The 1,186-nt window shown below is 30.9% G+C and overlaps 1 protein-coding gene across 1 annotated transcript in view; it reads left to right on the top strand.

Annotated features, from left to right (window-relative positions):
• Positions 1–613, top strand: part of CHAC2 (ChaC, cation transport regulator homolog 2 (E. coli)) — an 11,853-nt gene extending 11,240 nt beyond the window's left edge. The window contains exon 3 of the mRNA XM_012649863.1: positions 183–613. Within this exon, the coding sequence (XP_012505317.1) occupies positions 183–590 (408 nt within the window). The 3' untranslated portion in view covers positions 591–613. The remainder of the gene's footprint in view (positions 1–182) is intronic.
• The last annotated feature ends 573 nt before the right edge of the window (positions 614–1,186 follow it).

Below are 1,186 nucleotides of genomic sequence, written 5' to 3'. Positions count from 1 at the left end.
GATACAAAGAAATTATTTAGAATGGAGATTTCAAAATACTGATTTCCTTTATTGTTTAGTATGTTCCTCTTCTGTGCACTTTAAGTGAAGCAAAACTGCACTGACTTCTAAGAATATTTGAGATATTTTCTTATGTCACCACATATATTCACCTATTTTAATTAACCCTCTAAATATTAAAGTGTATTCTTTTCATTTTTCAACAGGGTTGTGTATGGGGTGTAGCTTACAGATTGCCAGTAGGAAAGGAAGAAGAAGTAAAAGCATACCTTGACTTCAGAGAGAAGGGAGGCTACAGGACCACAACGGTCATTTTTTATCCAAAAGATCCCACAACAAAACCATTCAGTGTGTTGCTATATATTGGAACATGTGATAATCCTAATTATCTTGGTCCTGCACCTCTGGAAGACATTGCCGAACAAATTTTTAATGCAGCTGGTCCAAGTGGAAGAAATACAGAATATCTTTTTGAACTTGCAAATTCTGTTAGGAACCTTGTGCCAGAAGATGCAGATGAGCATCTTTTCTGTTTGGAAAAATTAGTAAAGGAACGTTTAGAAGGAAAACAAAACTTCAATTGCATATAAAGACCTACTTACTGACTTTTCCAAACAGAGTTTTTAGTCTTCACAGAATTAACTTCAGTGCACAATGGCAATATGGTTTGGAAATGTGTTTACTTAAAAGATGTTACTTATTTTTAATGTAGTCAGAATATTATCTAAATTTATAGTTTAATTTCAAGTGTACTGCAACACATATAATCAAAAGACTGAGATACAGTGAGAGAAAAATTCAAGTTTTAATAACATAATAATTTCCTAACTATGAAATTGAACACTTGTTCATTGGAAGTGAGTTCTTTAGAAAAATACAGTGAAGTACTCAGTTCAGTTCTTGTTTTTATCAGAGTAAAAAAAATAGTATTGTTTCATATGACAATACTATTTTGAAATTATAGAGAATTAAACCAAAAGTCCAATAAATATAAGGCTATGCCTTCAATATATTCCTTTACAATTCTGTAACTATGGTTTAAAATGTGCAAGTTTAAAATAATGTGTGATTCGAAATGTATGGTAATATAGACAAGATTTCAGCCTTGATATTGTATATTTCCTTGTTGTTCACTTATTAAATGAGACCCTTTCAAATTTAAGCCAAAAATTGGCATTTTTTTCTT

The sequence above is a fragment of the Propithecus coquereli genome, unplaced genomic scaffold, assembly GCF_000956105.1.
Source record: "Propithecus coquereli isolate 6110/MARCELLA unplaced genomic scaffold, Pcoq_1.0 Scaffold305, whole genome shotgun sequence".
Taxonomy (NCBI): Eukaryota; Metazoa; Chordata; class Mammalia; order Primates; family Indriidae; genus Propithecus; species Propithecus coquereli.
This window is presented reverse-complemented; position numbering and strand designations above follow the sequence as displayed.